Here is a 19530-nt window from a genome sequence, read left to right on the forward strand (position 1 = left end):
AGTAAAACGTCCCTCGGTAAAAGAAAATTAATCCGTGGAAGTCTCCTTGATGCATATTTAATTGCAGTCCCCTTCAGATTGCCATAAATAAGGCATACAAACTGAATTTAATAGCAAAAAAATGAACTGACGGTGTGAATTCTGCAGTTATTTCCTATGTTTCAAATCAATATATCTTGGTTTCTCTTTTTTATTCTTGACACGTGAGGTTGAATAATAATAATCTTTACACCAACAAATGCTTTTGTACTGCACGATTATAACTAATTTCAATCAAGCACTTCTCTAAAATTAAGTCATACGAATGGATTTTTGTTCTCTTATTATCTTCACTCCAACCCACATAATAATAGGGTTTTTCTTAAGTAGGTGGCTCATGCCAGTCGTTTTTGGTGTTTTTTTAGCCCTTGCACCGTCCACATGAAATTGCTTATGATTTTCTTAAGTTGTGCCCAAGTGCTGTTAGGGATTATCATCCTGTGCATCTTGTGAGACGTGCATGTCTCGGTCCAGAAGAGAAGGGGCAGGATTATTTCAATCACTTTTCACAGAGTTTCTGATATTGTTGGCAGTTAATACTTCAATGTGGAGGGGAGCACACTTCAGTTAATTGGTTTCTATATAAATTACCTATCACTGAACCCTTGATAGGTCACAGTAATTCTGCTTCTCTGATAACTGCTTATTTCCTTTCATATGTCTCTCTCTCCCAATTTACCTTGTATTTTATTCACAGTATTTATGAAGATTTTACTGTCTCAGAAGGAGTCACCCGAAGTGCCTGCATTGCACTGGAAAAAGTGAAGGGTGTGGTGGCAGTGTTGGGTAATAGTTCTATTGGAGAATAAATAGGAAAATCTACTGAAATCTTAAAACTGTTTCATTATATGTTTCAGGAATTTCTATTACATCACCATGCTGAGGGATCCAGTGTCACGGTACTTGAGTGAATGGAAACATGTCCAGAGAGGTGCGACGTGGAAAACCTCCCTTCATATGTGCGATGGAAGGAGCCCAACGCCAGACGAGCTGCCCACCTGTTATGAGGGAGACGACTGGTCTGGAGTCAGCCTGCAGGAATTCATGGATTGTAGCTACAACTTGGCCAGCAACCGCCAGGTGCGTATGCTGGCAGACCTCAGCCTGGTGGGGTGCTACAACCTGACTTTCATGAATGAGAGCGAGAGAAATATGATTCTCCTCCAAAGCGCCAAGAACAATCTGAAAAACATGGCCTTCTTCGGGCTGACGGAATTTCAGAGGAAAACACAGTATCTCTTTGAGAGGACATTCAACCTGAAATTCATCTCCCCGTTCACCCAGTTCAATGTAACACGGGCCTCCAATGTGGACATCGGCGAGGATGTGCGGCAGCGGATAGAGGAGCTGAATTTCTTGGACATGCAGCTGTATGAGTATGCAAAGGACCTGTTCCTGCAGCGCTTCCAGTACTCCAAGCAAGAGGAGCATCAGAAGAACCGGCTAAAGAGGCGGGAGGAGCGGCGACTGCTGCGGGAGCAGAGAGCTCACCAGTGGCCAAGGGAAGAGGCAGCAGAAGTAGCTGTTACTGAAGATTATAATAGTCAGGTTGCAAGGTGGTGATGCTCCTCCATCTTGCCTAACCCACGAGAGGATCAGATTGTTTGGGCAATGTGGCTATCTGGGAATTAGCCAAGGGACACCTACTGCTTTGGTAAATGAGACCTCGTCTGACAACTCCCCCTCCTTGTCTCGGTTTTTCTTGGTTTCTGCCAGTGAGAATGTATTTTTTTCTCAATAGGTATTGATTAATACTATTAAATGGCAGTAGAATAAGATTCCTGTCAGAAAAGACTTCCTTCAAACACCTAAGCTATGAGGATGGGTTGAAGAGAGAGAGAGAGATTCGTTGTGTTAACAGATGTACCCTGTACAATCTGAGCTACTAAAATTTATGCAGACATGAATTGGGGAAAAATACCTGGCTTGGTTCCTTTGTGATATGAGAGCTGGTTTATTTCGTACTGTTCATTGCAACTGTAGTGCATAACTTTCTAGTGAATGAAATGGAGAAGGCACACACATTGCCCTTCAAACCTCTTTCTACGTGCTGTGTTTTGATCAAGGGAGGAATTTGATGAGGTGATTAAAAAAGACACAGGAAGTGTTAGACTGGGGCACTTCTTGCTCTGTTCCAAAGGCCAGCAGCAAGAGATCTGTTATAGGTGAGGCGGTGGAGGGGTTGGCTTATTTCCCTGCAGGTGCTGAGAGTACCAAGCCCAGCTGGGTAGGAAACATCTTTCTAAGTGTGTGTGGCAAAGGCAATCTTTGAGAAATGAGGTCCACGTGGCAGCTGAGCACACATCATAGAGATTATCTGGCTGGGGGCAATGAAATCTGCCTTCACATTCACAAAAGGGGTCAAACAAACTCCACGGAAGAGGAAAGGGAGAGAAAGAAAAGCTTAAATATTAGTATGACATATTCTAGATTTGCTGTAAAAGCCTGGAGATCCATTGTCTGTGAAGGTAGGCAGGTTTATTATATTGTCTGTTAAAATACACTTATGCTGAGTGCATACAGTTTAAATTGGTTTTCTCTCTAACTACGGTAGTGGCTGGAAAAAATATCAGCTTTCATTTTTATAGGATACATAATGGATATGTGGAAAGTCTTGATATTTATTACTCAATATGAGGATTCTTTGTAAATTTATTGTTTTCATGATGAGAGATCTGTATCTGTTTTTCTTCCTTGTCTAGAAAAAGATTCAATGAGTTCTTCCTCCACATGTTCCATTCTTGTGGCTAAACTGCATCTGTTTATTCCAAGATTTTATGTTGTTCCATTCGTGATAGTGAAATTTTAAAAAGAGGGTCCTGTGTGCCATAGATCTTCTGAGAGAGTTTCTTTCCTTCTTCTTCTGGCATAAATGTAAAGCGTTAGGAGGAAATTTCTCTAAGTGCCTCAACGTGGCTGCTAAATCAAGATGCTGAAAGTATATTATTGCATGCATGAATGGCTTTTACCTTACAGATTTGCTAATTAGAAGTACTAGAGTACCTGATGTGGATGCACATTCCTCGCTTGTTTTCAAAATTCAAGGTTTCTATCCAGTTGGTTGAAAAAAATGATGCGTTACAGAAAAAAGAGGCTCAATTTGAAAATTTGTCCCTTCATTTCCAAGTTGGATTCTTTTTTCGTGCATGATAGATCTTCTTTTCTTCTGACAATGCTATTGCTACTTATCTATGCAGAATATCAAAAATACAATCTAATGATCCTGTTGAGAGTTGATGCATAGGATAATACATTGAACATGAAATATCATAATAGCATTAAGAAGTGAAGAAGGCTACCAGGATGATGCCTCATTACCAATATAGTTCATTAACAATATGCTGCTTTACGTCTGATTGTCAATGTGTTACTTTGGAGTGAGTAGTGGTGGGTTTTGCTCCCTAATGCCTCTTCCACTCGTGGTTCATGTGCATCTTCTCCCACTTCCTCATTCAGAAGGGCAAAGGAAGATTGTCGTTCTCCTATCTGGAATGCCTGCCTTAGGGGAGAGTGAGAAGCTCTCTGGATTCCTAGGAGGTGCTGCATGGATCCCCATCGCCTGGAAGAGGCACTCAGACACCTCATTCACGTATGGACACCAACCTTCTGAGACTTAAATTGCAACCTCTACAGCTGAGGACTGAAGCTCGCTCTGGGTGTCCTTGCTGGAGGACAGTGAGGCTAAGGCTCATGAAGAGTTAAGGCTCACTGGCACTTTTGCACCTTTAGCACAGTGCAGATAATTCACAGTGATTTGACATCTTAGCTGCTGGCACCTGGGCTTTAGGCTGGGCAGGCCCTGGCCCTGTGCAGGGAAGGAGCTTTCTGGTCAGTGACACAGGGATGATGGGAATTGTTGCATATCCCCATTCCTGCACCCATTGCCAAATCTTGCTGGAGAGCAAACAGCATGAGAGGGGAAGGATGCTTTTGGCACCTGATGCTCAGTCTCCAGGATTTGTAGCTGCAGTTCTTGTTTCCGTGAGCTCAGAACTCGGGGTGCTTGGGAGACCCTAAAGGGGAGAAGCCAGCCATGTGGAAGGAAAGATGCAAGGCCAAATTCACATTAAGGAGCATGGTAAGCAAGGAAGTAAGATAAATTCCAACTCATCTTTTGTTCTGTAGGGCATCCTTTCCTCTTCCTCCTAAGTGCAAAAAAGTTGTCCCTTCCTTCCATACCTCTTTGCTCAGCAGGCCACCTCTCCATGCTGCTCACAGCAATTGGGCCCCCATTTTTCATATAGAAAATGCAGTGTTTTCTTTTCAAGGGAGACAGTGCTCAGAAATACTTCCCTGGAGCCTCACCAGTGACTGTAAGTATTAGTTTCAGCTGTCTAAGCACACCAACTGTTCTCCAGACTGTTCCTTCTGCATGATACAAAACAAAGCCTAATGAGGAAAATCAAAGCCGTTTTTAGGTGATTTACATTAGCTTGAATAGTTTGGCAACATCTTAATGCTGTGCCTAACCTTTTTCATCAGTCATTTCCCTGGAGTCAAGATTAGGGCCCTGAAGAGCTGTTAATGTCCTGTGGCATCTGTGTTAACGGGATTTGCCTTGACGCTTGGGATTTAGTTAAAACTGAAGCTGGTTTGTTGGAATTTTTTTTTTCCTCTGGAGCCTGTGTAACAGCCCTGGTTGTGCAGGAGTAGGTTTGTTGCTTTTGTTGTTTTGGGGATTTTCTTTTGGAGGGATGGGCAGTTAGCAGCTAAGACCTTGCTCAGAGTCCTGAGACTGAAGGATCTGGCATCTCCTTCCCTAGCTCCAGCTGCAGATCCAGCAAACTCACTGCACCAACAATTCTGTTTTTCTTAGCAGAGTTTCCTTACACATGACAAATAAAGCAGTTTGGAAATGCCTTCAGGCTGACTGCTAAGAAACAGGCCCGCAGCTTTTTTCCTCTTGGGCACTGTGCCTGAAATAATGTAATGCAAAAGCAAAATAAAGGTCCTGCTTCAAATCTCTGTCGTTCCAGATTTCATTGCTCTCACAGCATAAACTTCATCATAATTACACTCACCCATATAAGATCAGGGAGCAGCATGTTTCTGTCTAAAGCTTCATGAGCAACAATGCTATAGGATTTCTGTCCATCTTCCTGGCATTATTTTGTTGCTTAAACAAGACAATTTGGCTTCTGCTACTGTGTTGCTGAATGAAATCTCATTCTTTTGTAATGGAGATTTACTTTCTAATCTCTCCTATCACATTCCCAGCACTACCTTTTCCAGTTCTAATTCACTGTAGGCTTGGAGTGGGGAGAGAAACATGCTGTGTCATTAGAACTTGTTCCTGATAATTTGATGTTTAGTCCAAGCACTTGTCTTTTGGCCTTATGGCCTTAAGGTTGCTTTATTAAAGAATGAAAATTTGTTCTCTCTTCCCCACTCATCAGTGCTGACAGTAAAAATCTTTTTTACCACCAAGAAAAAAACCACTGTTTTGGGTATTTTCCAGTGCTGTTGTGTTAATAGTGAGTCTGTCATAGCCTTGCCCTTGCTATGGATTCTACCCAATATGCAGCAGCTACTTGCTGTTCACTAAAAACAGAAATACAGAACAAAACTAATGGAAATCAGATCCAGAACCACACTTCATAACTGTATAATACCCATTCAACCAAATGGCAGGTCACATGACCTTTGTGTGTGGAGATGTTTCAGATTTGACATCCATGACTAAATCAGAAGGTTTCTTAAGTTGGTCTTCTTGTTAGCACATGCTTCTTTCTGCCCTAGTGGGATCTTGTTTCCCACCTGCACTCTTGTATCAATTATGAGCACTGATGTTTTAAAACATATCTCACTTTTTCTTCCCTCTGTTGCTATTCCACTGATACATATGGAGTTACTCTTTTTTTTTTTTTTTTTTTTCGTTCTGGGATAAGGATTATCTTGTTTCCAGACTGGTGGAGAATACTATGTACAAGATGAACAATCACAATAAAGTCATTCAGCTGGAGTTGATGGCTATGTGCAGAAAAAAAAAAAAAAAGAAAAAAAAAGAAAAAAAAAAGCACACTTGAAAACGAGAAAAAGGTACCAAATTTTCACTGTAACACTTCTTTCACACTTTCTTTTGGTTCCTGTAATACTTTCTTTGTCTACATTTGTGGAGGGAAATGGGTTCCATAGCCTGCAATGTCCTTGGATTTCTTCTTGGCCGTATCACTAGCTTTGTGACTATAAATAAATGTTGGAAGAGAAGAAAAAAATAAAGAATTCCCATCAGTTGCCATATTTAAGATGATAGAATAAATTAACAGTCTGTAAATTACTTTATTCTTTAGGAATTTTCCTTCTGTTTATGTGCAATAATGTTTGTGAATTCTGCTACTGAGAGATTGTATTGTGAGTAATCATATATACTTCCATTCCTATTTAAAAGATAGTTTGTAGACCTAGGGGTTTTCATTGACGTAAAGCACAATTTAATGAATTATTTAATGTGTTTAACCATTGTGATGTCAAAAGCAATTGTTTTCATATATTTATTTGTTAGTGATTTTCTGTAAAATTATGCTCATTAAGAGATCTGTTAAAAATGAAGTTTTGTTGAATATTGTTGGGTCCATGAATTACTTATGAGAACAAATAAACACTGATTGTGTTTTCGAAACACTAAAGATTCTATCTTCTCTACATAGCCATAAAAAAACCTGAAAATATTTCAAGTCATGGTAAAAATCTACCGTGTGTTTTTAACAAAATGTGCATGGAGGAAAATCATATTGCTATAACTTATTATTTAATTATGTTCGGGCCCAATACCAAATCTTTTGCTTCCAGTTGGACTTCATTTCTGCTCCAACAGCGCTGAGGAGCTGTCCAAAATGTCAGGATAATCTGCTGAGCTCTGTGGGGAGTAATGACAAGCTGAAGCCTGTTGCTGCACTGTCAGCCTCATACTGCTGGTTTGCTCTTGAAGTCTGCCTATACAAAAGCTGTGGGGTGGCCCTGTATGGTGGGGAGTGTGCTGACTCTCCAGAGTTTGTTGATGGTGATAAAAAGAGTGTTTATGAGTAAGAATCATGGGAAAGAAGTAAGAAGTGGTTATGGGTAAGAATCATGGGAAAGACCAGCAAGGCTGATACCTTGGTGGGGTCTGTTACAAACCAGCCAACCAAGTTGAAGAGGCACGTAAAAAAAATTCCATAAGCAGCTGGGGGAGGACTCACAATTGTTAGTATTTGCTCTTATGTGGGACTTGAACTTAGCAGATGTCTCCTGGAAATACATACAGTGGAGAGGAAGAGAACTTCCTGATGTGGCTGGTGAGTGGCCCAACCAGGGCCTCAGTGGACCCATTTGTGAACAGAGAAGGGCTGGTCAGTGATGTGATGGTTGGAGACTGTCTTGGGCACAATGATAGGAATGATAGAATTTTCAATTCTTGAAGAAGTAAGAACTGTTACCTTGGGTCAGGAGGGCAGACTTTGGGCAGTTTAGGAGCCTGGTTGACAAAGTCCCTTGGGAAACAGTCCTGAAAGGCAAAGGAGTCCAGGAAGGATGGACATTCTTCAAGAAGGAAGTTCTAAAGTCACTGTCCCCATGTACTGAGAGACAACCTAGCAGGGAAGAACCCCAACATATCTGAACAGCGATCTCAGACTGGAACCTGGGGTAGAGACCTTTAGGAAAAAAAAAGGCAGGTGACTCAGGATGACTACAAGGATATTGTAAGGTTACACAGAGAGAAATTTAGAAGGGTGAGAGCCTAGCTTATCTGGTTACAGCCGTAAAATACAATAAAAATGTTTCTCTAAATACATCATCAGTAAAAGGAGGGCTAAGGAGAATCCTTCATTGGATGTGTGGGAAAACAGTGACAAAGCATGAGGAAAAGGCTGAGGTACTTAAGACCAGTTGTCCTCAGGATACCCAGTCCCCTGACCTCAGAGATAGGGACCAGGAATAGAAGGTAGACCCCATAATCCAAGGGTAAATGGTCAGCAATCTGCTGCACTCTCAGATACACAGAAGTCTGTGGGGCTGGGTGGGATCCACCTGAGTGCACTGAAGGAGCTGGTAGAAGGACTCACTGGGCCACTTCCCATCATTTTTCTGCAGTCCTGACTAAGCAGGGAGGCCCCAGCTGACTGGAGGTTGACAGCTGTGACATCCATCTATAAGGTGGGCTGGAAGAAGGATCTACAGGCCTGTCAGCCTGACCTCGGTGCTAGAGAAGGTCTAGGAGCAGATCAACTCCAGTGCTACTATACAGCATGTACAGAACAACAAAGCCATGAGGCCCAGCCAGCATGGGCTTGTGAAAGGCAGGTCCTGTCTGACCAACTTGACCTCCTTTTATGAAAAGGTGACCCACACTGTGGATGAGGGAAAGGCTATGAATTAATAATTAGGAAAATATAATGTACAATTATACATATGCCTTGCAACAGGATTGTGTTAGATAATGTTTTGCAGCTCCTTTCAGCGTCACCAATGAAATTCCCACTGCAAGTATCCGTTTTCCTGCCACTCATATCACTTTGAGGAAACAAAAGGGTTGGATGGCTTTGTAATCTCCAGACTTCTCTAAATTGTGGTGGTGGTATCTCACTGCTTGCTTGGTTCTTGGTTCTTGAACTTAGTTCCTATGAGACCGATGTCAGCCTCCACAAACACACTATTGTTTGAAACCAAACTCCCAGAAGCTACTGTCTGAGAGGGCCCAAAGGCTGGATCCTGACAGGGAAGGCAAAATGGCATGGGGAGTTCATACTCCTGGGGAGCAATACAGGCTGCTAAACAAAATAATCCAGTGCTGCTTACAGTGCCCTGAAGTTGCCCATCTGACCTTCAGCTGCTGCTCCAGAAGGATACAGATCTCAGAATAGAGGCTTTGTCATATGTGTAAACCCTGTGCAGATACTTGCAGATCTCCAGCCAGCAGTGTCTCCCCTTGAGAGTTATGGGTGGGAACCCAAACTTCTCTCTCAGTGTTTGTAGCATTTGGGGGCGTCACTTCAGACAAGTGATCTGCACACTGAAAGTCCATTATCTTCACCAGTTCTGAGCACAAAATTACGTGTGCTGCAGGGTGAGAGATGGAGGAGGAAAATGAATGTTTCTGTGTTTCTGGGTCCTGCACTTTTGTGAAAGCAGTTATAAAGCAGGAACAGCAAGATGATAAGTAAAATAAATGCCTGTATTGCTGATAAATACTACTATATAGCCAAAGGAGAAAATTGATTTTGCCACCAGGAGACAAATAATTTTTTCCCACATACATGCTTACATTTCAAGATGTACATCACAATATTGTGCTGTTATGTGCAGTTTATGTCACAGTTAAAAGCAAGACTGAGACTCAGCATTGGTGGCCAGTATTACATATGACTGGAGAAAGGCTGGGATTTTTAAGATTTCATTCACATTTATTTCTATTTTACCTCTAGACTCTATCCAAGGTGTGACGCCTTTCAACGTTTCCTAAGAAACTTGTGAGTATGCCACTCACATTCTGAATAGAATTCAGAACATGAGCAAGTGAGATGAGATAATATAGAGGTAAGTCAGTGACCTATAAATCTCACCATTCTGTAAGAACCCAGAGTGATGTAAATGTGCAGCAGCGAGAGGACATAAGGGCTGCCCTTCTCTGATGAGGAAGCTACTGCAGGAATTTTTCCAGTGGGTAAGCAGCTCAGCATTTCACTGTGACACACATTGAATGAGACTTCTTTCTCATAAGTAGAGGTCAGCTGGCAGCTGATTTCCTCAGGCAACCCCTGGGGACCTCCTTATGGGTGATGGGGGAAAATGTACTTTCAGGGCATTAGCATCTGGCCTGCTTCAGACATTTATGATGGTTAAGAAGAGTCTCATCCCAGAAACGTGCCTTTTTCCTCTTTGTTCATAGAGGGGGAAACAATCCCCAAATATACTTTTAGGAAGGTAGAACCTCAGCTGGAGAATGGTGGGGCAGCAGTTCACTTTTGAAAAGACTGTGCTTGAAATGGAATTAAAGCTTCCAAGGGGATAGTTCTAGAAGCATTTGAAGATGCATCAAAGCCCAGAGGGGGAAATTTAAGGACTGAGAGAAGATCTGGAGACCTTCTGTATAAAGGTGATGATAAAGGTCACTGCAATGAGTGAGGCAGCAAAGAAATAGGAAATAAGGGGGGGAGAGGGGTGGGGCAGCTTGTGAGCATCAGAGACCCAAAGAGACACCCACTGCAAAGGGCAAGTGTGGATGTGAAAATCTTCAGAAAAATCTGCTTAGCTATGCCTTCCTCCGGATCTGCTCCAGCAGGTCCACATCTTTCTTGTGTTGGGGACCCCAGAACTGCATGCAGCTCTGCAGGTGGGGTCTCATTAGAATGGAGTAGAGAGGAAGAATCACATCCTTTGACCTGTTGGCCACACTGCTTTGATGCAGCCCAGGATGTGGCAGGCTTTGTGGGCACATTGCTAGCTTCTCATCCATCAGCCTTCTCCTCAGGGAGAGGCCTCCTCAGGGCAACAAGCCAAGTCATTCTCCTCAGGGCTTGTTCTCATCCATTCTCTGCCCAACCTGTATTTATACTTGGGATTGCCCCAATCCCGGTGCAGAACCTTGCACCTGGCCTTGTTGAACTTCATCAAAATAAACACTGCCAATACAGCATGAATGTTTGGGAAGACTTTAATGCTGCACAGCCCAGGTATGGTCCCAGGGAGCAGTGGGATATGTGTGTGTGTGTGTGTGTGTGTGCTTGTGCCTGCATACCCCTGTGTGCAAACACATGTCTGTCAAAATGCCACTGCTGGCCACTTATGTACAGTTTGGATTGATCCCTACATGCTGTGCACACATGCTGTGGATTTGCAGACAGAGAGAGACCAGCTATGCATCTGCTCTTGTTTTGAGAGTTTTTTTAATGTCAGGCCTTCTTTGACTTCTGCCGTGCTCCCACAAGCACTTCGTTTCTGTGGCTCTCCATGATCTGGAAGATGCCCCTGCCTGCTCCAAGCCTGCTGCTCTCCATGCAAAGGAGACATGAACAGATGGATTATATGGCAGCTACCACCACCCTACTACCCCAGCAGTGAGTCATACGGTGACCAAGACTTTGGGTTGTGGATTCATCATTGACCATCTAAATTACATAACCCTAGGTTTTTACTCAGCCTTGTGTTTATGAGAATTAAGTGGCAAATAAATGAATTGCAGTTTATGTAAGGTTTAGATAAACAACCATAGCATGTTTCATCTTCTATTTGGATCAACTGGGCAGCTAGCTCAGCAGAACATGAGCTGAATTTAAACTTCTAGGTCTGAGACAGGCTTGTCTTTGCCAGATTTTGTTTCAAAGATGCATATTTATTTATAAACTCCAACCACGATTTGTCAGTCAACATTATTTATGCTACATCTAAATCTCTTGAAATAAATCACAAAATAGAATAACTATCTGAAGGAATTAATATGTAGGAAATATTTATTTCTGGTACTCCTTGGAAAAATATAGTCTCTTTTTGACTCATAATTGTCCCAGACTTGGGAAATATAGGCACTAGTAGAGGCTGATTCATTTCCTGAAACACCTGGTTAAACTTAGACATATTAATCTGTGGTTTTATTTCTGTATACTACAAAGGAAGGTAAACTAAAGAAATCTAAAGCAGATTAATTGTGTCTGTAGGCTGTAATTTATCGGCTATGATACCATGATCACTGGGTGAACTGAAGCTTACAGTGACTTCTGTAACTGAGAAATCTGCCTGGCTCATCTTCCTCTGCCAATATCATCCCATGACCAAACCAAGAAAGATTTACTTTAAAAGCACTTTCTAGAAGAGTTCAGCTAAGGCAAACTAGACCCACATCCTCTCTCTGATGGAGGCCTGAGTGACTTCTTGTAAATACATGTATATATTTTTATATATGCAGGAAAGCATGTCTGTTGAAATATATATGTATATGTATTTTTATATGTGATGATCTGTCTCCTAGCTGCCAATCATTTTTAGGTCAAAGACTTCTTGACCAAATTTAGCATCTTGGAATTTAAAAGGCTTTCATGGATTTTTTTTTTCTTCTTTGAATTTATTCAGTTGCTCCTTGAATTTAAATATTAACTTCTAGTACCATTTAGCTTAACTATGGTGAAATTTTCATGAATACAACAGAAAACCACTGCTTTTTGATTGCTTCAAGTTGGGCACCTTCTACATTCATTGAAGCACACCTAGTTGTTAAATTTGGAGAGACACCGAACAACAAGTCCCTGCTCATCTTCATGCAACTCCTGATTTTGTGATTCTCTGTATTTTGTGTCTCTCTCCCCTCTGTCCATAGCAGGTGCAAAAGCATAAGACCGTTCAGTAAGTGTCCATGTCTTTGATTATCCTGGTTGAGCGTGCCTGCTGCATTTCTCATTCTGCTACATCTTTCTTTGGAGATGGGGTGACCACAGCTGTCCACAGTACTCAATACACCAACAATTCATATGAGGTGAATATGAGTGGTGTTTTTACGTGTTGCTTACTTGTATTTTCATAATATTTCCTAGAATACAGTTTGGGATTTTTCTGAGTAGTTCTGAGCACAAATCTAACATGGCCATAAAATTATATATTCCAATGGCAAGATCTCATTTCCAAGTATCAGTAGTCAACTCAGAACTCAGCACAGTGTATGGAAAGTCAAAATTGGGTTTTTTCCCCCCCAGGTGCCTGACTTTAAATTTATCTATGCTGAATTTCATTTGTCATTTTATTGCCGTCACTCTATGTCATCAGGGTCTTCTGCAATTCACACTCAGCCGTTGTCTTTAGTACCCTGAATAATTTAGCAGCTATTCTACAGCACAAATTAGCATCCCTAGAGCTCGTTTCTGCAACCTGCCTAGGCAGCAGGGGAGCAGAACTTGAGGCAAGCTGATATAACATCCCAGTAGCAGATATAAAGGCTTCATTTGCCTTCCCAGCCATCCTGATGAAAGTGCTGAGATGTGTGCTGCCATTCTGCGGCTCTCGCCATGGAGCTGAAAAATCAGGTTTTATTAGTGTTGAAATTGCTTTTCACACAGGTTGCCATTAACAGAAAGGTATTGCTTCTGCATTCATTCTTTTAGCACGAAGTCCTGTTTGAAAGGGTGTCTAATCCGCTTTCTCGTCTGTATTTCCAGATTCTATAAAAACTCTTGAAATTATCTCTCTGCTTCCCACTTTCACACGCAAGTTTTTAGCAAATGGAAATTTCTGTCTTTCCAGTGCATAAGCAACTCCTATCTTCTCTTGGTCTCCCTGCTGTAAGGCTATAAACAAAGGCATATTGAGTGAGCTGGCAGTGAAATTACGGAGAGCTGAAAAGGTCAGAATCTTAAATCATAAATCAGATAAGACAAAGAATTTCAGATATCTCACAGCAAATAAAGTACGGAGAATGTGATGAACAGTGTATAACACAGCATGAAACCTTATGTAGAAAAATGTGAAGTGCTATAAACTTCCTTTTCTGATTTCATTTGCTCCAACTGGATTTAGAAATTACAGCAAAAATGCAGCAATAGCCACATTATTATTTGCACACAGCAGGAAGCAAGGCTGAGCTACATGCAGAGATTGTCAACAAGGGGAGAGGCATTTTTACTACTGCAAAAATCTCATTAATTTTGTTTTGGTTTGAAATCTCAAAAATCAAACTTACCCCTCTAACAGGTGCTAGAAAGTTATAATGATTTAATGCTTGTATTTCAATAGCATGCAGGAATTCAGGCTTGGTTAGCTCTCTGGTGTCTGCAGTAGGATACACAAGTGAGAAGGCACCTGCTCTAGAAGCCATAAAAATGGGATCCACCACGATACCTTGCTACAGCCTGGTCTGGGTCTGTCATGTGTTTTCTTTAGGGGCATGCAGCTGACCCAGGGTCAGTGCTCAAAGATACCAAAGCCATTATGAAGTAAATAACTCCAGTTCCTCATTTGTTGGAAGCAAGCCTTCATCCTGAGTAGAACATGGTTTCATAAACCAACAGCTTAGGAGGAGAAAAACAGCAGAAGAATGGTGGATGCCTTTCTCCTTGCAGTCAGTTGCTGGAGAGTGGCAGGAAATGGAGGTGAGCAGGAGAAGGCTGGGGAAGGAGCTGTTGCAAAGGGAGTTTAACTTTTTGAGTAAATCATCCATCTTGTTTTACCCTTTCCACTGAATCCACCTGATTCCCCTCTGCTGGCAGGGTAGTCATGGAATCAAGTTGGTTTACAACAAAGACTGAGGAAGAGTCAGATTAATAGATTTTGGCAGCATTGTGCAGCATATATTCTTCAGCTTTTTCCTGTAAAGCTCAAGGACAGGGACTTTAATGTTTTTTCTTAAAATGTAAGACTTAACTTCTTATTTATGATCTGTTTCTGAAACTGAAAATGTCTTGAAACCTTGCTTCAATATCCCGGTGTTTGGCCTAACCTATAAATAATACAGCAGTATGAGGAGATGCGTTCCCATGCCAAGGCTGTGAGGATGTGGTGAATATCTATACATTCTCTCCTAAAACAGGCATTTCTCTTTTAAAAGCTGCCTGCCCATCAGTGTGGTGTGACTCTGGAGTTGGGCTGAAGGGCCAATGGAGGCCCTTCCACCCAGTGGGAATTTTGAATTGTGGTTGTTTCATGCATCTAGTGCAGAACTTTGGCTCTTACTTAGCCTCCAGGTAAGGAACCTGAAGCTGATGATGACTTAAGGTCTGCAGCAACATTATCTGAATTTTCTTCTCAGTAGAGAGGACTGTCAATCAGCTGTAAGGAAGATAACCTGCCTCAAACCCAGGCAACCTTCTTGCTCCTCCATGGGGAGGTGTCTATGAGGAGTTGGGTGAGAAAGGAAAAAAAATCATACATGCTTTTGTACTATCCATCAAGGGAACACCTTGGAGATTTTTTGGAGTATACCCCAGAGTATCACTGAAAACTCAGAATGAAAATAAAACCCTGTTAAAGTAAAAACCTCCCAAACCTAGACCACATCTGACAACATCTGCCCCCATGCAACTTCATTATTGGAAAGAAAATTGCACCCCAGGGACATTTTTCCATACCCTTGCCTGCACACTTAAAACTTCTTTGGGCCATGTATCATTCACATGCTTGTAATTACCATATACCCTTCCTGCAAGCTACCCACTTTCTGCTTTGACTTTGCAGTTCATCAAAGGGGGAAGCAAGCCCAGCAGAAGGAACAAAAAGGGCCTGGACCTGCTTTTGGGGTGGAAGTTACAGTGACACAAGACAGGGAGGAGGGAAGCCAAGAGGGGCTTGCATTACCAGGTCAAATGCACGGGTGGCAGGCAGAATCAATCTTCATGAAGGAAGCATTTGCAGTAAACAAAAGCTAACTGTACTCAGTACTTTAAACCACATGGAGGTAAAAAGCCAGGTAGGCAGCAGGAATGGCTGGAGGCCTGGTGACATCTATTATTGGCTTCCTAACTCCACTGGAAAAATGTTTTCTGAGAGGTCTGTAAAGCCAGGACACAGTCTTGAAGTACAGTAATCAAAGCAGAATAATCTCAGGGACCAGGAGTGATATTTTCTAAGCTGTAATTAACCAGTAAGCTGTCTGCTCATTCTCTCTTCTCAGTGCCCTCCCTTTTCTGGCAAACATTGTAAAAATTCCCCAAATCTGTGTTCAATTACTTAAAACTGCAAAGACCCCCACTGCTGAAAGAAATAATGTAATTGGAGTGCATGGTCATGTAGCTTTCAACTTTGCCTCTTAGATATTAGTAAAATGGCTGAATCTCTGATTAAAAAAAATAAAATCCAAGAGATCAAAGTTTCTCTCTGTTGATGCAGAGAGCATCCCATGGAGTAATTACTGTTTAAATTCTGTGGTAACTGTTGTGCCAGGAGGCCAGAAGAAAACCTTTAGTCCTGAGAAATTTATCAAGGACTTAGAAAAGGCAAGAGAGACACCATCTCTTTTTCCCTGCTCATCACAGATGTGAGATAAATCCCAAAGAACCATGTGTGTTAACCCCATCATTGCTACATCTATATGGGAATCAGGAACCTTTGCATTAATTCCTCCCTCAGATTTGGTCTCTGTGCCCTGCCAACTTGTGAGAGCTGTAACAGTTCCTCTGGACAAGGACTTGTCAGCTATTCCTTTAAATCTGCATCATTAGTAGGAAGACCACTAGTAAATTATACACCACAATGTGTTGGTAAGTTTACAACAGAGGTTATGTGTTTCTGGGAGTCACAGGAATCCCATATGGTGTTTTCAAGGACTGCAAACAAACAGAGAAACAAAATCCCAGACCCTTCCAGCAATTCCCTGTTAGAGCTAATGATAGCAAACAGGCCAAGGTATACCTCCTAACACACTGCTTTAGCTAGTTCTCACCCTTCCCTGCACTGATTTACCAAAGTCTGTATCTGGCTAAAACCCAGCACTAATTCTGCCCCCACGTAAGCCTTGGCACTGCATAGAGTTGCTCACATATGTCAGATGAAAGAGGATCAGGTAATTGGGGTATATTTATGTTATGCTTGAACCCCTCTAACAGAGAAGAAAGCCAGGTTTGCTCTGCCCTGCCTGTCTCTGACCCACAGCCTCCCGCACACCGCAGCCAGCAGCCATGTGTCCATTGTGTAGATTGCAAATGTTGGAAGAACTGGAGAACGGAATGTTGGAAGAACTCAAGCTGAGCCCCACTCCCTCTGTGGATGCTCAAGTACCTGACCTGAGGGAGCAAGGGGAGAGGGAACACTGTGGCATTTGAGGAGTTGTTGCAGCAAGATCACAGCAAGCACAAGCCCTGCCAGTCTACAAGGGTGTGTCTGTATGAACTGTGTCACAATGGCTCTCAGTGTTGATGAAATCCAAGTTTGCTAAAGATAACTGGTGAATAGACATTTACTAAAAAGAAAAACAGTCAGTAAAGGGTTAATAGCTTCTGTTCAAGCAAGCTTGGATTTTTGGTTATTCCCCTTGTTTGAATTCAGAGTATGGAGATATATTACCTTTCAGTGTCTGAGTTTGATTAGATAGATACCTGAGCTCTGTCTTTCCCCTAGGATATATCACTAAAATGCTATATCCTTTAAAATTTATCCTACACATGACACCTTTTCTTCTTGCTCACCCAGCAAGATATTTTCTCAAGCTCTCCCAGTGACTATTTACCTGCTGGAACATTTACATTGATGCTCCAGTGTGGGCAGCTGCTCTTGGCAGGACCTGTTGAGCCACAGTTTGAGCTTTGTCAGATTGAAAAGGTCAGCCCATTACAGAAACTGACAATTTTTAATTTGATAACTTCTGTGGGTACTGAAAGGTACTCACAGAACAAATAAATTAGTGTGAGACTGACTGCTTTAACCAAACTGTGGTTGTCATTTGGGGGAAGAAGTAAATTAATTCCAATAAACAAAGAGAACTCCTTGATGCCCTTCTGACAACACTGAGATCTCAGTGAGGAGGGAAAGAAGTTTAGCTTATTAATTAAGTCTTTGGCAAACTCCCAGAGTTTTCCTTTTCTGTTTAGGTAATGCTGATATTTTGCTATTGTGTAGATAGAGGGGCCATTAACAGCCCCTTTGCCACACAGTGGGCTGGGGGAAGTGGGACATTACATGTGGTGGGGGCTTTCAGGTGGGTTGTCACTCTCCAGGAGCAATTGCAGCAGTCTGGGTGGCTCATGGCCACAGTATCTCCTGCCAGAGGCAAACTAACCTGGCACAGGAAAAGACATTTGGGTGTCATCATGGCCACTGTCACAAGGTTATGGGGAAAAAACCCATGGTCTCTTGCAGACAAACTCCAAGGTTTGGGTTGGTGGGATCAGTGCCAGCTGTGAGCAGCCACTCCCAGGGGAAGAGGCTCACTACTCGACTTCTCTAAGACCTCCAGCCTTCTCATTGACACCAGGCTTAAGAGAAACAATCCAAATTTTCTCTTCTCCTGCCTCTGAGGTTCTGAGGTGTATACAAGCCTCCCAAAGGCAACCAATCCTGTCCCTAGTGGATTGCCTGAGACAAGTGGAACAAGGTAAAGCCTTCAGCTGAAATAAAATTTACATGCTTTCTTTAGAAAGATACTGCAGCAAAGTGTCTTTTACTTTTTTTTTTTTCCCTTTGTACATCTCTTTTTAAAGGAGGTGGAAATCATTATTTCAGTTGTAGGATTTTTAATGGATGTGGTTGCATGACTGAGAGATGAGTCACTGGTGCCCTTGTAGACTTTTGTACCCAAAACACAGAGGAGTAGAACTCGTCGAAAGGCCAATGGCCAAGGTAGTATTGGCCACATACAGAATATTTCCATAACTTCCACAACTGACACAACAGTTTCAGTGATATTCACAAGGAAATGCCTAAACGTTGACACTAAACTCCTAAATGACACTTAGGAGTGCTGAGTTAGGGGATGGTGGGGAGCACAGAGGGCTTCAGTGGGACCCATGACACTGAGCCCTGAAACTGTTGGTCTGGAATGCAATTTCACGAGTGGACAATGCTCAGGGCCTCTACCTTCCCTCTGCCTTGGCATCCAGCACCAGTGGGACATCTCTGCCACACCAGGCTGTTCACTGCCTGTGCTCTTGTGCCAGTCTTGTGTAAGTGTGCGCGGATGCTCTGCACCTCTCTATGCAAAAGTGATGGAAGTGAGATTAAAATATATAAATGTAACCTGCAAACACTTCTGGTCCAACGAGGTTTGAGCCTACTGATCTTTCTTCCTAAGAGCCTGGCGTGCCCATCTGCTCAGCTGAGGGCAGAGCTGAGCTGAGGGTGGAGGAGAAGGATGAATAGCAGGTAAGCAGCCTTCTCTGTTCCAATTTCATCTGAGCTGAGAGACTGTGAAGGAGATGATAGCCTTTTATATGCACATCTCAACAAAGAAGAAGTTGGCTACCGGTGTTTCCAAGGGAGAGTAGCTGGCTGAGGTTCTCCAGGTTTGTTTGAATTCTTCAATTCATCTCCATGTGGAGGGGATTTTGGGTTTGACCTCATATCCTTTTTGCCAGAGAGATCTTGCATTTAGTATTGGTTTGCTTTAAAGTTAAGTCAGTTATCTAGTGCTCAGAGACATGTTTCCCTTTACTCAAGCTGCTGTTTCAAGGTCAGTGTTTGGTATGCAGCTCTCACACTTCAGCATTTTTTCAGTGCCTTAAGCACTAGGCCTGCAGGTGGATCAGTTTAACATGAGACAGACCCTGAAAACAGGGATGAAAACATCACCTCTTGTTCCATGAGGATCATGAAAATACGAAGAGGCTTGATTCCCCCTTCTGTACCACATATTAATGTCTGAGTCATTTTGTCTTGTGTTTGCACACTTTACCTCAGGTGAAGATTTACTGTGTGGAGCTATCTGTTGCAATCCCCATCTTTGGGTCCCTGTTGAGGCATAAAAAACATGCTTGAGACCACATCTCTGTAACTCACTGCTGGCTGAGCCTAAGCCACCCACTAAATAAAGGAAGAAACAAATCTGTCATTGGTACTGAGAAAGGTCAAGATCTGGTTGTGGCCAGGCAATGGAACAGTACATCCTGC

At 42.4% G+C, this 19530-nt stretch overlaps 1 protein-coding gene across 1 annotated transcript in view; it reads left to right on the forward strand.

Annotated features, from left to right (window-relative positions):
• HS6ST3 (heparan sulfate 6-O-sulfotransferase 3) overlaps positions 1-6006 on the forward strand; it is a 275047-nt gene extending 269041 nt beyond the window's left edge. Inside the window, exon 2 of the mRNA XM_066313451.1 lies at positions 897-6006. Within this exon, the coding sequence (XP_066169548.1) occupies positions 897-1602 (706 nt within the window). The 3' untranslated portion in view covers positions 1603-6006. The remainder of the gene's footprint in view (positions 1-896) is intronic.
• Positions 6007-19530: the final 13524 nt, after the last annotated feature.

Source organism: Sylvia atricapilla, chromosome 2 (assembly GCF_009819655.1).
Source record: "Sylvia atricapilla isolate bSylAtr1 chromosome 2, bSylAtr1.pri, whole genome shotgun sequence".
Lineage (NCBI taxonomy): Eukaryota > Metazoa > Chordata > Aves > Passeriformes > Sylviidae > Sylvia > Sylvia atricapilla.